The 14,771-nt window shown below is 44.8% G+C and overlaps 1 protein-coding gene across 1 annotated transcript in view; it reads right to left on the bottom strand.

Annotated features, from left to right (window-relative positions):
• Window positions 1-954: 954 nt before the first annotated feature.
• LOC122366039 (serine/threonine-protein phosphatase 2B catalytic subunit 3-like) overlaps window positions 955-14,771 on the bottom strand; it is a gene marked incomplete at its 3' end in the record, with an annotated part of 65,891 nt that continues 52,074 nt past the window's right edge. The window contains exons 2-3 of the mRNA XM_043337797.1: window positions 2,424-2,627; window positions 955-1,050 (exon numbers count right to left, since the gene is read on the bottom strand). Coding sequence (XP_043193732.1) covers window positions 955-1,050; window positions 2,424-2,627 — 300 coding nt within the window. The remainder of the gene's footprint in view (window positions 1,051-2,423; window positions 2,628-14,771) is intronic.

Genomic DNA, 14,771 nt, shown 5'->3' with positions numbered 1-14,771 from the left:
TAAATAAATAAAGCGATGAATTAGGAATGGTGTGACTGACGAGGAAGGCTGGAAATAATGCTAAAAGCGGCAGCACTACCAAATAAAGAGCCTTGAAAAAATCAATAACTTCCCTGGAGAAAAAAAGCGCTACTAACGATTGGCATTTCTAGCAGTGAAAAAAAAAACACACCACCAATCAAAGAACAAATAAAGTATGTGAGTCATAATAAAATATCGCTCTGCAATATATGCCCTCGAAAATTGGGCACCTTCATTGGTCTCACACCTACACCACAAAAACCATCACGCCAAAACACAGCAGCGTCACAATTTGTGACTCATCAAAGGTGACTTATCCCCTCCCCCCCCCCCCCCAATTAGGCACACACTTGTGGTCCTGCACAGTCTGGATTTAATCGCCGATTGGTGTCAGCTGAGTGAGACTCACTCAGTGAGTCAAGTCAGACAGATAGATGTGTGGCGATGACATCGTCAACTACAAAACACGAAAGCCCACACACCCACACTCAAGACCAAAAAGTACAAAGGACAGCATATTCATAGGAACCAACGCTAGAGCATTCCATGAATACACGTACGTGTGTGCTTACTTCTTTAGACGTTCTCACGTGAAATCGTCACTCAAATCTTAGCCATTATCACAGAAATCCATCGTATACCTGATAACCAAACATAATGGTGGATTTGTTACGTTGATATACACTTTAACTGCAAAAAAAACTACCACATCACATACGAATCACCTCTCTATCAATAACAACCGCCAATAGACGATATTCGTCCCCCCCCCCCCCCCCCCGGCACACATCATACATATATCCCCAAAGACGATGTTTTTACTTACCTCTATACTAAAGTACCCTCTATCGACGTAGTCTCCCAGGAATAGGTATTTTGTGCTAGATGGCGGCCCGCCAACCTCGAACAGCTTCATAAGGTCATAGAACTGACCGTGGATGTCACCGCACACTGCGGAAAGGATGAGAACAAAGTGTGAAAAAAACCGCTTCATAAGGTCATAGAACTGACCGTGGATGTCACCGCACACTGCGGAAAACAACAAAATGTGAAAAAGTCAGCACGGAGCAGCTTCCCTCAATCTCTCTCCCATGAGTTCCACCCCCATCCCTCTCTCTCTCTCTCTCTCTCCTCTCTCTCTCTCTCTCTCTCTCTCTCTCTCTCTCTCTCTCTCTCTCTCTCTCTCTCTCTCTCTCTCTCTCTCCTCCCTCCCTCCCTCCCTCCCCTCCCCTCCCTCCCTCCCTCCCTCCCTCCCCTCCCTCCACTCCTCATTCAATCCACGTCATCGGTCTTCGATCTGTGATCCCAAAATAGTGATCAGGTGGCTGCCAAATTTGGCTTTGACTGGGTCGACTCCGCCCAGGTGTTCCGGATTTATCCGGTTTATTCCGGAAACAGCAACACGCGGGTCTCTTCGAAACGACATTCTGGCGTAGGCGACACGCTACAGTTTCAGAAGACGCAAAAGCGTACGATATAACTACCCAAAGACGATCTTAAGAAGCTACAAGCAGATGTAAAAGATGCGAGTAGTAATTTTAATAATGGCCCAGGATAAGAAAAGCCTTCTGAGGCATCCATTTTGGCGTCGTTACCGGATGTATGACGTCACACGTTCCTTGGTTTAAACGACACTGGTCAACGGATATTACGTCACAGTCGGTTGACGTCATCCACTGCAAACCAACGCGTCCCGTTTTCAGTTTGAAATAAAGTTGACAGACTTTGTGGCAATGTGCTGCTATTGCAACCTTCCGCGCCACCCGTCCAAGATAGAAGCATATCAGTTTGGCAGCGTCTTAGTCGGTAGACGGATGACGTCATGGTCGTCCAACTCTGTCATGATACCACGTGGCACAGCGTCACTGACTATCCGCTTCAGGCTGATTAAACTATTGACTCGAGTGTTGATGCTAATACCATCATACTTGCGTCTTATCAATTTCCTGTCCACATGCCTAGGGTAGTTCTATCATATGAGCTGTGTTGATGACCTTAGCTCGAATTCTGATACCCAAGACAATGTGAAATTTACTTACGAACTCAATTAGGAGCTTCCCTAGCCAGTAAGGTGTCATTGAGTACTGACACATCCGCATAGACCGGTTTGAAATGACCGGTAAATCCACCCTCACAACCCCACGACACTAACCTGTGACCCCTGGTGACCTATGATCACTGACCCCGCCCCGGTCGCCCAACAGCCTCCACACTAGTGACCTTTGGCTGACCTGTGACCTCCCCATCCTAATGACCCTCAACTCTCCTCCCATAATCTCAGGTGACCCCTGTCGCCGTCTGACTGACCTGTGACCTCCACCTCCCGTGAGCTCCGACCGTGACCCCAATTGACCTCTGACTGACCCATAACCTCCCGTGACCCCCGTCGCCCTCTAACTAACCTGTGACAGGCGCCTCGATCTCGATCATGGTTTTCTCGGAGCGCAGCAGCGTGGCGCCATTGTTGATGATCCGCAGCGCGGCTGACTCGTCTATCCGACCCTCGAGGATGAAATGCTGTTTGAGCACCTCGGGCCGCGGCTTGCCCGAGCGGGGATCGAAGACCTCGGCACATGTTAGCTTGTGGCTCGGCGGGAACGGAACACCTGGAGACGAGGGGGAGAGAGCGGTCAGCTGGGGTGCAGTGGAAATGGGCGAGAGCACGGGCAGTAACTTTTCGAAATTTATCGGTGGGACTCAAATGCTTAACTTCAGGATACCAACACCAATTCGAATCAATTCCGAAGGGCAATTTTCGGATACCATGTAATGTTGTTTATGTTGTAGGTCTTATGTTTAAATACCGCAAAAATTATACAGGCCTATATAAAAGAATGGCCATAAAGGACAAAAAAGATCAGGAGTTCGAAGTGTGGAAAGCATGAGCCATTGTGGAATGTGATATTGGACGACAGGGAATCAAATTAAGAACATATACATTACACATAAGTTCCGAAAAACTTCGTGTCGAATGCATGCAGAAGAACATGGGATCCCAATCAAGCAAGCAAAGAGGAATGTCACTTATGTAATTGGTGCACAATGCCTATAGCAAATATTGTGCATTGAGTCTTCAGAATCAGCACGGGAAACGATTCGCTGCATAACACACGCACGAAAAGGTTCCCTTTCCCCAGACTGCAATAAATGTCATCGGTACGAGACGAGACTACTTCCCTCACACAGACCACAATTCGATTCACCCCACGTTAGCAGTAGCGCCCCGGTGAGGTCACCTCCTAGTGTAGATTTCCCAGCGTCCCTGCACGTTCAACCGGAGGATAGTATGTGATTACCCAGACCCCTGGAGACCCACCGAGGTACGGACGGCGTGACTACACCAAAGGTCAGCCAGGGGAGTGAGGTCTCGTGAGGTCCTACAGGAGCTCCGGCCAGGGGGAGTGAGGTCTCGTGAGGTCAACAGAAGCTCCGGCCAGGGGGAGTGAGGTCTCGTGAGGTCCTACAGGAGCTGTGGCATGGTCTCCGTCATGATCGTGGCGGGATGGAGGTTGACGGAATGTTCGGGAGAGTTGCTTAGGTGAGTGTGAGGGTGGGCACTGACGGGCTCAAAGGAAGGAAGATGTGCCCTATATGTGCAGTGTAGAATAGTGAGCGATAAAGTTCAGCCCCTGTGGTTGAGTCGATAGATGTGGGTGTAATAAAGTTGAAATCTAAGCACGTTCAAATGCAAAAAGTGGAGATACTGAGAAGAAAAATGATAACTTTTTATGTTCATAGAAAAATGAATTGTGACCCCACGAGCAACATCCGCCCCACTCATGTTGACGTTAATGGCCTCCCATGTTCACTGAATCCATTTTCACTGACTCCACTGATTCCATGACGCTGGTTGAATCGAGCCTAGCGCATCTCCCGTTGGAATCACAACAATACTGCAAAGCAGGGCTGCGGAGTCGATGGATTTTCGGCGACTCAGACTCCGACTCCGACTCCGGCTTTCAAAAACCAGCTCCAACTCCGACTCCGACTCCGGGCAGAATTGTCGACTCCGACCGACTCCAACTCCCGACTCCGACTCCGCAGACCTAGCAGGGCTGCGGAGTCGACAGATTTTCGGTGACTCCGACTCCGACTCCGGCTCGGGTTTCTAAAATCGACTCCAACTCCGACTCCGACTCCGGTCACAACTGTCGACTCCGACCGACTCCGACTCCGACTCCGACTCCGACTCCGACTCCGCAGCCCTGCTGCAAAGCACGCGTCTCAACTTCGCACAGCCCGCATCACAATAACACACCTACAGATCACACGTTTAATCACAATAATAGCGATCAATGAGGCCCATACGGCGGCTAGTGCGTCGTCCCGACACAGAGCAGATGTCACAATAATGCAATTACGGCCGGCTATAGCCACCGAGAGTGGCCGGGCGGCGGTGGCGGCGGCGGAGGCGGTGGCGGTAGCGGCGCAGTGGTGGAAATAGCGATTAGTAGTGTAATCGATGCATGATGGTAGTGAGAGATACATTTTTGCAACAGTATGACCGCTAAATGCGACATGAAAATGATTGTATAGTCTTGAGAAACTCAGTCAACAAAAAAGTCAAGAAATGCGTAAAAATTCGAGTTCCACCAATGCTGATTAGTGATTAAGTTGGCTATAAATATTTCCCCATAAAAACGATAACTGATAATACAAATAATCAGGAGATTTCAAGTCTTGTAAAACACCTTGTGTAAAACACCTTGTTTTACAAGTTTACTTTTGAAACGCCTTGTTTACTGGTTTTTAACGTAAAAAGCCATGTAAAAAGTAAAACGGTATGATAATGGTATCAAAATAATGTTGGAACAAAAACAAAAAAGTAATAAAACAGCATCCAGGAAACTTCAAAGAACCCCTAAATCGCAGTGACAAAGGACGCCAACCACCCCATTTGGCCTACATACATATTTTCAAGCCTTCCGGTCTGAGCATTCTCCATAGAGGTGGCAAAACTGGAAAATTTTGGGACCCGGACCCGGACCCGGTCTGACTGGCACATTTCTGGAACCGGTCAGACCCGGTCTAAGTCAGCGTTGGAACCAGATGGACCCGTTCCCGAAATTCATTATGAAAATTGTGTACAGTTGTAGGTATAGCAAAAGAAAATAGTTTCTTTCCAATTGGGCATACTTGTGTTGCAAAGTAAAAAAACTCATGCCATGGTCATTTCACTTCGCTTCACAATTTGTATTTTGGAACCAGATTCAGGTCATATTTAAGAATATAAGAAGTAAGTAGACCAATGAATTTCATGCTAACCTAAGCCACTTTTACTACAGCTGCTAAAAATGATGTGAACTGGGGATCCATGGACCAGTGCCTTCACCAGAGTCAGAACAAGAACCTAACATCAACATGGAACAAGATAACCATACTGATACATACCTTTTCTAATATTCTTGGTAAAAGATATTCGTTTTTAGAATTAAATTCATTAGTCCTTACAAATATTATCAACTATCAAAGGCCCCAAACGATAAAACATTCAAAATCAAAATAGAAACATGAAAACTGTGTGAGGTTTGCCAGAAATGTCGACACGATAGCAATGCCAAAACAGGCGTTAAATCACTGCAAAATTTTGTTGGGGTTAAAGTACTGCAAAATCGTAATGGCAATAAACTTACTGCAAGTACTGCAAGTTGCGGTTGCGATCATGACTTAAGTGCCAATTTATTAACGTAGAAAACAAACTACATTTTGTTGTTAGTACCTGGACATAGAATAAATAGTAATACCAAGGGTTCTGAGACTTTCTTCCCGAACGTGTTCCAGAATTGTAACTTTTATGCAGTAGATTAGCGTGCGTAAGGTATAGCATATATGACGCTCAAATGCGCCATTTTCACATCAACACGGAATCACTGGCCTTGGAGAAGGGCATTGGTATTGACTCAGTATTTTGTCAGCTGCTGCCGTATGATGGCGCTAGTAGAGCGCTATACGTATAGTACGCTCTGTTAGCGCCACCATGCGGCGCCAGTTGGCTAAAATCTGATCAATACTACGGTTTCTGGAGAATGCCTTGGATTCATTTTTAGCTTTATGTATTTATGCAAGGGCATGTTGGTTTTATGAGTTGTCTTCTGGCCGTGATAGAAATAATTTCAAAGCTGTTTGAGTTATGAAATGCATTTGAATATCAAACATGAACTCTGATTTCCGGTGGGCATAGTGACTTTGGTATGTCAATGTCTTTGAAAAGGCAGGTGAGAATGCCACTGGTCAGCCTTGCTTCAATTGTATTTGTGTCCATTTATAAATGGATTTCAGTCATACCTACTTACCAACATATGTTATTGGTATTTGATTTCTACAGCTCAAAATATTGCTAGGTGCTGTACAGCAAACTGAATGGAAGTGATCCGTACAAACATTTGGATTTTGGTGAAATGTTTTCTGGATTGCTAGCACTTAAACTTGTTTATTCTGTTGTAGGTGACAAGATAAGAAATTGAAGCAAGACTGACCAGTATCAGTATGCTATAGAATAGGTAGCCCATTCTGCTGGAATATTAAAATTCAAAAGTGGAATTGGGACTTATGAACTGGAAACTGCATCAACTATGACTATGTTTGCCAAAGCATAAAAGATATTAATGTTTACCATAAAGCACAGGGAATTGATAGGACCCGGTTGGACCCGGCCAAATATTTTGGGGGACCCGGTCTGGACCCGTCCGGGTCCAGACCGGTTCCATAGACCGGGTCCCCGGGTCCACATTTTGCCACCTCTAATTCTCCACTATAAATAGCGCGCGAGCTCGGTGTCTGGCTCTGCCCCCTCTGCCCCCCCCCCCCGTCTCTCCTGTAGAGGCCTGACGTGGATCCCGCCCCTGTCAGGTCCAACTAGTCGATGTAGACAGGTCCCAGACGTCTGGTTGGCGAGCCGGGGACGGGATATGGCTGACGAGTGGCTGGGGGACGGTGGTCAGAGGTTATCGGTCAGCGGTTAGTCGTCAGTGGTCGGGAACCAGTGGTCAAAAGTCAGTGGTAGGTAAGTAGTTGGTGGTCAACAGTTAGTAGTCAATAGTGAGCATTCTGCATTCAATACCGAAAGGTAATTGTCAGCGTTTGGTATAAGTGGTCAATGGTCAGAAGTTACTATTTACGAGTCGTAAACTAATGGAAAATTGTGTTCCATAACATTCATCATAGCTTTCTACCCACGTGGCCCGGCGTTCACAACGGAAATCGGTACAATCGGTACACTACCGAAACTGGCAGATCTATTATCAAACCCATCAAAGTTCCATATTCAATCGCGCCACCCACTGAGGCACACAGACAGAAGATGCCAATCAAACGCCCTCGCCCCCGCTTCGCTCATTAATGCTTTGGGCAGACTATGAATGCCCAAATATGCTTGGTCAATATGGGATGCTGTAATTGTATGCATGTCAAAAACCAATGACAAGTGTACCCTTAATTTGATGACCGAAAATGATCCGAAATCTACCTTAGCATTTTAGCGTAAGCAAATTTGTTAGGACTTAAGCCAAATTGGCCTTTGGTATGAGCCACTGCAGGTTGATTCTGAACATTGATGTGAACATAGTTACGTTACTTCTACGAAAAAAAAACTTATCAACCAAAACTGCTTCAATTCCAACATCGTATTTGTGCTATCTATGCCTCAGCAGCTAACCCCGCCACAGACATGCTTAGGCAGGCCCGGCTGGCCAGTGCTGAGACCAGCGCGTGCCGCTGCAGCCTGGGGTGGGATGAGAAGGGGTGGGGCGGGGCCTGGGGGACGGATGGGGAGGGGTGGGGCGGGGGGGGGCAGTGCCGGCGCAATGCGGCGCTAAGTAAAATGCAATATCACGAGGTCCTGAGGTGGGGGTAAGGGAGAAAAACAAACAACAGAAAAGTGAAATGATATGTGGTGTAAAAAAAATAACAGAGACGTGAGAAGGCGTAGAATTAACGGTATTATTGTCTCCCGTGCACGTCCATTCCTCCATAAATAATAAACAAGCACTCGATCGGCAAAAGCTGCACATCCCTGCAAAATCATAAATGAGACTCATGCTCATAAATAATACGGGCAAAATGTACGCCTATGACGTGAGGGGCACATCCACAAAACCTGGGCACCAAAATAAGAAACAAAACTAAGTAAGCGACATAGCTAGAATGTAAGACAACTTTTCCTAATTATACCAATATTATCAGCATGGGAGCAAATAGCGAGAGCAGAGGAGTTTCAAATCCAGCTTTTCTTCCCTTTTGGCTCGCAAACAGACTCCCCAGCTCATGCTTGGGTTGCGCGCATCCGATCCAACCGATTGAGCATTTATTGATCGTTATTTACGACTTCCGCTCCGGCCAATTCATTCCCTTCAATAAAGACGTGAGCGTGGGTTCGTAGCTTCTGGGTCAGCCAAAGAATAGGTCATGAACAATGTAGCTAAAATGGACTTGTTAGTTAAACACGGCAAGAGAAACCAGCGGAAGAGGAAGAAATATAATGAAAAGAGTACGTCTACGGCAAACAAGCAAGAAAGACAGAGAAAAAGAGGGAAAGGACGGGAAAGAGATAGAGGGGAGAATTGGATATTTTGACGCAATTCACAACATCGGTGCAACCGCAGCAATCGTTATTCGTTGCAGTGTAACAAGTGCAGTGAGCGCTCTCATCACAAATATTATCTGGACCCTTCCCAACACAATCATATTTCAGAACACATGCTCCACACCATTTCCCCGTGGCGCCAACTTGATGTCAATCTCTTGAATACGTCTCAGCTGGGCCCCTGGGAGCGACCTTTCCGGGTTGAAACTTCTGCTTCCTGCTGTAACTTGGAACCCATTATTGCTTCTTCCTACCAACAATACTACGCACTAACCCATGTTCCATTCTCCGTAATGGCTTTATGACAATGCCTTCCACTAAAACTTGAAATGTCTGGGGAAGTGACAACAAGAGGATTGAATGCGCTATGATCTCTGTTGAATTCCGGGTGATGTGACAGGAACGGATTGTATTGCGGATAGCACACCTGACCAGACAAGCAAGTATAAATTTAATACAGAAGGATCACACGTGATATATTCCGACTGAGGAGCTGAAGATGCACGGCAAACATAGCTTCATTGGCGTTCAATGCGGCGAAACATCATGGCAAGTCTTCCAGATATTCATCATTTATCAATAGTGTGTCCAATTTTAGAGGAAAGCTAATGGAATGAAAGCCTGTATTAGCGATACCTAAAGATAGGGTTCCAACAATATCATGTGCCATATCATTCCGGCGTCCACATATAAAACCTATCCGTGAACGATTTCCAATCAATATATTATTACGTTAATAATTATCAATATGACATCATCTCAACGAAGTCCGGACAGAATAAAAAAATGTTTCACTAGTTCTCAGCTTAGCGAGAATTAAGTAGCTCCGCCACGAACTTGTCTCGTATTTTCTCGCAGCAGACATCTCCAGACAGAATCAGACAGAAAACCAGACAGACTGTCTAGATGAGCGGATTTCCTTCTGCAGTCACATCCTCTGTTAGATAGAGTTGCCGTCTCGGTAGATAAATCTCCCCATCTACAAAAGTTTTCCCAAACCAGCCGGATGGCGGTCTTATCTCTGTAAACAAATCCCCACATCTTCACGAAATATCTCGTATATGATGTGAACTTCTTATAAGACTTGCACATCTATAGCACATCTATACATCTATAGCAATTCCACATCTATAGCAATTCACTTATAACAGAAAAACAAAGCGGCTATCGCCCAGGGCACAGCACGGAACTTCAGCTTAGCTATCTTTCTGACAAACTTTATAGAGCTATGGATTCTGGTGACGATTATACAGTCATCTATCTAGATATCTCAAGATACTTTGAAAAAAATATGGCATGAGGGTCTGTTAGCGAAATGTGACATCGAATTCGGAATAAGAGGCACCTATCTTGATTGGTTAAAATCCTATTTAAGTGGAAGAAAGCAAATAGTGCAGGTAGGCCAGGCTACTTCTACCCAACGCAAAATATCAGCTGGAGTGCCACAAGGATCTGTCCTAGGCCCCCTTCTAGCCATTATGTACCTGCATGGGCTCAGCAGTATGACTGACAACGAAATGCTATTTTTTGCCGATGACAGTTCATTACACGCCAGTCATAATGCTGATAATATTCACGAAGTTGAGCGATCGCTTCAAGTAGATCTTGATCGGATCAAACGCTACGGATATGATTGGGCAATAACGTTTAATGCAGATAAAACCACCCAACAGACATTTACCTACAAACATGCGCGTATCCCAGCTCTAACTTTTGACGATAAGATCATTCCCATTCGAGACTCCCATAAACATCTTGGGGTGACTATATCCACTGACCTTAGATTTAAGTCGCATGTAAATAATATTTTATTGAAATTCAATCGCACGCTGAGTCCTCTCTTCCCTATTGCATCTTTGGTGCCAAGACGGATCTTACTTCATATTTACCAGATGTACATTCAGCCCCACCTCGACTATTGTGACACCATTTTCGATTGCCATCTGACAGCCAATGACAAGTCCCGACTCGAAAAGGCACAAAATAGAGCGGCACGCCTCATCACAGGCACGCCTCGACGGACGTCGACTGCTGGTCTTAGAGCAGAGCTTGGCTGGACAACGCTGCAAGACAGACGGCGCACGCATAGAGTCGAACTCTACCACAAAATCATAGTTGATAACCGAATACCTAACTATATCAAGGACATAATCCCCCAGACCAGAGCCACAGAGTTAAATCGGGAACTACGCTCCACACAATCAACACGGCGTGCCGTACCAGCTGCCCGGTCAGCTGCCTATGCCAGATCCTTTGTTCCAGCCACAACTAAAATATGGAACGAACTTTCCGACGCCTTGAGGAGCGAAATAAACTGGAGGCTATTCAAAAAAACGCTCCATGCACTTATGGGCATGGATAAGGCAGCTCCACATTACTTTAGCGAAGGCTCTAAAGTAGGTAACCAGCTACATACCCAAATCAGGCTCCAAGCGTCAGTACTAAACGAGCATAGATATGCTCTAGGAAAAAGCAACTCAGCCATCTGCCGATGTGGTGCTCCAAAAGAAACCGTCGAACATTTTCTACTCATATGTCCTCTCTTCAACACTCAGCGATCTGACCTATTTCGTAGATTAACAGAAGTTCTAGGAACCAACTTTCTAAGCTTCACAAACAAAAAGAAGATGGCTATACTCATTAACGGTCCACAGCAAACAAATAGAAATACCATACATAACACAGCTTTGGCTGTCCAATGTTTCATTCTCCAAACACGGAGATTCACCTACAGACAGGAATAGCGTTTCGAGAGCAAAATACACAAACACATCAATGGCGCAATGGAGGGGGCTAGGGGACGGGCGCTTCGGCTGGAGCAGGGTCGGCTGTAGTTAAACCTATTTGTTGTATATATATATATATATATATATATATATATATATATATATATATATATATATACTATACACTTGCGCGTGTATGCTCGCGTGTGTGTCTGTGTGTGGAGTGTGCACGTGGTAGTTGAGATAGTATTTATTGACTTTCAACTAGCTTTGATGTGAGCGGCGTCGTGTCACAAGCGCCCCAAGCGCTTTTACGCCAATCGCGTTATAAGATGAAAGATGCATTTTGTATATGAGCAAATAAATTCTCTCTCTCTCTCTGCACATTTTCGAAGAAAATCTCTATAGTGTTACAATTATCTCGAGCACATCCGCTCCCGTCTCCGGAAGAATGACGTAGATGTGACGTCATAGTATGAGCTAAAATCCACTGGGAGTTGCAATGTCCGATGCGGATCTCATGATCCGAGTGTTATGCAATAGCCCCGCTACAAGAGACGATAAAGGCGAGTACCAAATGGAAGATGGAAAGGCGGGTATATATTTTGAGTTCCGCCTTCTGGCTAGTATCATTTGTTAAGTTGCAGCCGGAAATGCGGATGCGATAAGCCAGCAAACACAGAGCTATGGGAGCGCCGCAATACAGTAATGCTTTTAAACGTTATTCTGTCGCAACATTCTCAAATCCTTCACCTCTACGATTAACGCCCGTAATTGTGCTGTTCATGCCCGTCAATGATATAATGAACAAGCTTAACCTCAAGTGAATTCAGTTGACAATACCAATCCCAATTCCAGCTGACCTATGGCCACACAGGTCATGACCTCAGCTGACCGGGGTGCGTCCCAACGGGGCCCGACCAATCAGGATCGCGATAACACTCTGGGTTACGCTGACAACCCACGCTCAACTAATCTGGCCCCGACGGAAATAGCCAATCACAGGCGAGATAGCCGCAGGGTTGCGACCAATCAGGACAGGGCAGTATCTGCCCAATAGGAGGCGGGGTGCCGTGCCGGAAAAGACAACGCTGGATAGTGGATACCATAACAAATAAATTTGCGATGATAACATTCAAAATATATCTTCCGTTTGGTTCAAAACGTGTAAACAAAATAATCATGGCAAAAAGTATCATGCGTTACAGTAAAGATATGCATACCTAACGTGCCAATATAAATGCGGGACGTGGAGCTTAGCGGAACAAACGGATGGCAGAAGCTTCCGGTAACCCCAATTTCTTAGTCCATCGAGCGAAGAATTGAACTAAGATATCAAGCGACTGAAAAATGATATCAAGTATCGATCTTCTCGTTGTTGACGTATAATGTATGCTATCCTGAGCCTTGTTTCCAACGGGGTATGACAAATAGAGCCATTCGATAGCGACATTGCCAGAGAAATCCAGTGGCCTTGACACTGAAAGATCCACAAAGAGCGCTCTGATATTCATTCAAGACATGTCACCACCCCTTCTACTCCATACTGTCTGAGTTATTGGCAACGAAACCAGCGTCTCTCCCACAAATCTGGCAGCTCTAACATGCTCCCCTCCCAGCCTCTCACTCTCCTCCCCGCTCTACCTACACGATATCTCACGCGCCACTCTCATCAGCTGCTGGGTGGAGAATCTCTCTCCCAACACAGCAGTATTCTGTCGCGGACAGGCACCACTGATTCAGATATCCGGCAGAGGGGGGCGAGAGAGAGAGGGGGGAAAGGGAGGGAGGAGAGAGGGAGGAGAGAGGGGGAGAGAGAGGGGTAAAGGGAGGAGGGAGGGAGGGATGGGGAGGGGAGGGGATGGAAGGGGAGGAAGGAGGTGGGGGGAGGGGAGGGGAGGCGTTATGGGAAAGGGAGACTGTGAGCGTTATGGACGGTGCATAAGTAGGAAACAATGGTGGATGTATACGCAGTAATCGATGGACTACATCTTTAAAGAATCTATAGTGTATTTCAGAAATTTATGTTTCAGAAAGGTTATATTTAAACAGCAAATAGAACATTTTTTTTAAAGCAGCCAACCATATTTCTCGGGAGATCCATTTCATTATATCGTAACTCCCTCGCAAAAATTATTAAACAAACAGCATATACGGTCAGCATTGATAAAGAGGTCACCATGAGTCTAATATAGTGGTGTCAATCGGTTACCAAAATTTCGGTATACCGATACCGAACCAATACCGATTCGGTATTCGGTATTATATACCAAAAGCATTTGGTATTTTGTCGGTATCATGAAAATCAACTACTGTCATAAAATATTTGAAAGCATTTTTGATAAACCTTCTGAACTCAAATTTGATTTTGCTAAATGACACTGGATGAAGAAAAATGGCAATCATGACACATTTCTCCCAAATGCATGATGTCCTAACAAATGGGCAAACACATCAACTGTAATATCAAATACATCAGTCTACCAATGTTAAATGGCAACTTATCAGTGTTAGCAAATTCCAATACCATGAGGAAAATTATCCTACAAAGAAAGCCAATGTGCAAGACATAAACATGAATTAATGTTGAACTCACTGTATGCTGGAAAACATGCTTAAACTACCTTTCTCAAAATTTCCAAAGCATTTATTAGCAACAAATTTGACTTGTTTTGAGGAGTCTGTGATTGATCTTGACCTTGTCTTCCTCTCCATTTTACTGCAATGCAATTACATTATCCAAAACCCTGTTTAATACAGCACTAGCTTCACCATTATCATCTAATATTTAAGGCAGCATTTGTCACTTCATCATCACCCGCATCACCCCACAAATCTTCAACTTCGCTCAACTTCAAAAAGCCTTGTAGTAAGCGATGCTGTCATGATCCTGTGGATAATTTATTTTCTTCAATTAGTGTTCTCTATCCTGCTCTCTCAACAGATACAGATCGCTAGCAATTTAATCATGAGCACTTATAAAATATAATTGGCTTTTGGCTTGACTCGCACACAGCAGTTTCAAAACTGAACACATCTAAAAACATTTCAATGTCGCAGCTGCGCCAGGTTGAGGAACCGATATAGCTCAAAAACTAATGGAAAATAATTGAACAACTCTGTTTTTCTGGTACTTCATTTTTCAGCAAAAGTGGCCTACAACTTTCTTGAATTAATTTTAAGATGTCAAAATTTATACAAGGAATTTTGATGTAAGTGGACTTAAGCAAAAAAGAAAAGAAAAACTTTATTTTATACAGTTTAATCATTATTGCAAATGGCCGCCGCCTGTAAGGCCGCCATTATGGAAGAGATGACACGTGACGTGTGTCAATGCTTCCGTAAAATTATGGACATTTTACTTAGATTTCATCGCGATATCATTACAGTGGTGTCTGCTATCTATCAGTGTGTCTCGTAAGTAATTATTTATCAAGTTTTGT

The sequence above is a fragment of the Amphibalanus amphitrite genome, unplaced genomic scaffold (genome assembly GCF_019059575.1).
Source record: "Amphibalanus amphitrite isolate SeventyFive unplaced genomic scaffold, NRLGWU_Aamphi_draft 000780F_arrow, whole genome shotgun sequence".
In the NCBI taxonomy this organism is placed as follows: Eukaryota; Metazoa; Arthropoda; class Thecostraca; order Balanomorpha; family Balanidae; genus Amphibalanus; species Amphibalanus amphitrite.
Note: the sequence above shows the minus strand (reverse complement) of the source record. Positions and strands in the feature narration are given on the sequence as shown.